General features: G+C 46.8%; 1 protein-coding gene across 1 annotated transcript in view; it reads left to right on the top strand.

The window, feature by feature from the left end:
- Positions 1–2,215, top strand: part of LOC107089311 (hepatic leukemia factor-like) — a 19,307-nt gene that overhangs the window by 7,399 nt on the left and 9,693 nt on the right. Inside the window, exon 2 of the mRNA XM_015382036.1 lies at positions 649–1,008. Coding sequence (XP_015237522.1) covers positions 649–1,008 — 360 coding nt within the window. The remainder of the gene's footprint in view (positions 1–648; positions 1,009–2,215) is intronic.

Genomic DNA, 2,215 nt, shown 5'->3' with positions numbered 1-2,215 from the left:
CCTTAAGATCTAAAGAGAAGCATCATCACCTGGTCAGACCCTGTAATTCAGTGAAATTATTCGGTTCCTGGAGGAGATTTTGCTGGAAGTTGCAGGGAATTTGGCTGCCATTGGGCTGGTGTTTGACTGGGAAGGACCATTTTAAATAGCTGCTAATGTACATTTAAAATCATCTCTTTCACTTATTTTAGTAATTTTTTTTATTCAGTGACCGAATAGGTTCCAGTTCTGTTATATAGAATAGAATAGAAAAAACTTTATCGTCTACTAAACACAATAATGGCAGAAATTAGCCTTTAAAATCCAATTATAAGAGTTGCAGACGCAGCAGATTCACTTCATCCAGGGAAAGGAAGCAGAACTGAATCTGCTACTCATGAATAAGTTTCAATTTGGCAGGAAACCATGTTTTTCTTTATTCATTCAGAATCTTATACATTTGGAACAATAAATAGTTAAATTAAGATGGCGATACAGTGATTTATTTATACTTTAGCATGTTTTGAAAGATATTTAGCCTTCATGTTAAGGAAGTATCTTCTTGATTACGATCAGTCGCTAGTTGTTCACTGGGGACTTTTGTCCTTCCAGTTAGTAGGAAGTTAAAGGAGATGGGAGACATGTTTTACATGTTTGTTCTTTTTTCAGGGTTTGGGAAGGAGGAGAAGAAGGAGAAGAAGCTGGATGATGAGAGCAGCGCCGCCAGCCACCCGCAGTCGGCCTTCCTCGGCCCCACCCTGTGGGACAAGACCCTGCCCTACGATGGCGACAACTTCCAGCTGGAGTACATGGACCTGGAGGAGTTCCTGTCTGAAAACGGCATCCCTGCCAACACGGCGCAGGGCGAGCAGGCCCCGCCGGCGGCGCAGCCGTCTCAGGCCCCGCTGCAGCAGGTGCCCCCACCGGTGCCGCCCACACCCTCGGTGGTGGACCTCAGCAGCCGCGCCTCCGTGTCGGTCCACGCGGCCCTGCCGCCTCAGACCTGCCGGCACAGCCCCTCCACCGCAGGTAGGAAGCACACCTGCTCTGACACGTGGAGCCTCATGCTTTCTAACGCATTCTGGGCGTGGAGGCGCTGGAGGGACGTGTTGTTTGCTCGCCATGAAAAGGAGCGATTCCCGTCGTGTTTAAGGCTTCGTTGCAGATGTAAATACTTCAGCTCAGACCCAGCTGGGAGCCGGGCGGTGCTGTCAGAACAGGCTGAACCGGTTTGCATCCAAGTATGCAGCAGAGCGGCTGTCACAGAGTTCTGATTGCCTGCTGGAGGCCCCGCCCCCCTGCATTTGTTTTGTTTACTTCAGCTGGTTTGGTCAAGCTTTTCCTTGGTGGAGCCACATTCCGGCTCCCGCTGCCAGATTCCCTCATTTCCACCTAAGTTCTTGGAACCATCCTGCTTTCCTGTCACCAGATCAGCTTCTGCTACAGAAGGGAGATGTTATGTAATGAGCCAAAGGTTTGAGCTGCAGCTCCGTGAAAGCGGCTCCTGTTTTCCATCCAGACTTTGCTCTAAAGGCTGCTGGCAGCAGATCAGATCAGGAAAGATAAACAGAGGGAGACTGTGAGGGTGTTTACCTGAAGGGGTGGGGGCGTCGGATAGCTTCACGCTAATCAAAGCCTTCAAACAATAATGGTTTCGGCTCAGGGATCGTTGTTCAGCCTGGTTTCCGTGTTTTCAGGTGAACTCATCCGCCTCAGTCTGATTAGCTGTTGGTTTGAGGACATTTGAGGCAGATTTTTGTTTATCTGTTTGCAGCCGGCGGGCCGTCCCGTCCCAAACATTTCCTCTGGCTGCGCTCTGCCTCCAAACCGAAGGGTTAGGAAGGAAGAAACCCGGGCGAGGTTCTGTAAACAGGGTCTTACCTCATCTTTAATGTTCTGACCGCTCCACTGGGTGGCCTCATTCTACAACCGCTTCAATCGCTTCTCAGAATCGCCTCCGATTTTCAGGAGAAGAAGCTTCAAAACAAAAGGATGAAAGCAAACAGTGGGGAAAAAATTGGTCAAATGAAATCCGCTTATTTACGCTTTCAAATTTTATTACTAAAAACTACTCAAAGGAAACAAAGTTTTACGGGTTAGCATATTAGCATATTTTATTATTTCAATAAATTAAAAACAATAACAATTTCCCAAGAAATCTATAATTAGTTCATCATTATTCTTCCTGTTCCAATAATATCATCAATATATAAGATTAAAAGAGTCTATTTTTATT

The sequence above is a fragment of the Cyprinodon variegatus genome, unplaced genomic scaffold, assembly GCF_000732505.1.
Source record: "Cyprinodon variegatus isolate N-32 unplaced genomic scaffold, C_variegatus-1.0 Scaffold247, whole genome shotgun sequence".
NCBI classification, from domain to species: Eukaryota; Metazoa; Chordata; class Actinopteri; order Cyprinodontiformes; family Cyprinodontidae; genus Cyprinodon; species Cyprinodon variegatus.
The sequence above is the reverse complement of the archived record's forward strand: the minus strand, read 5'-3'. Positions and strand labels throughout refer to the sequence as shown.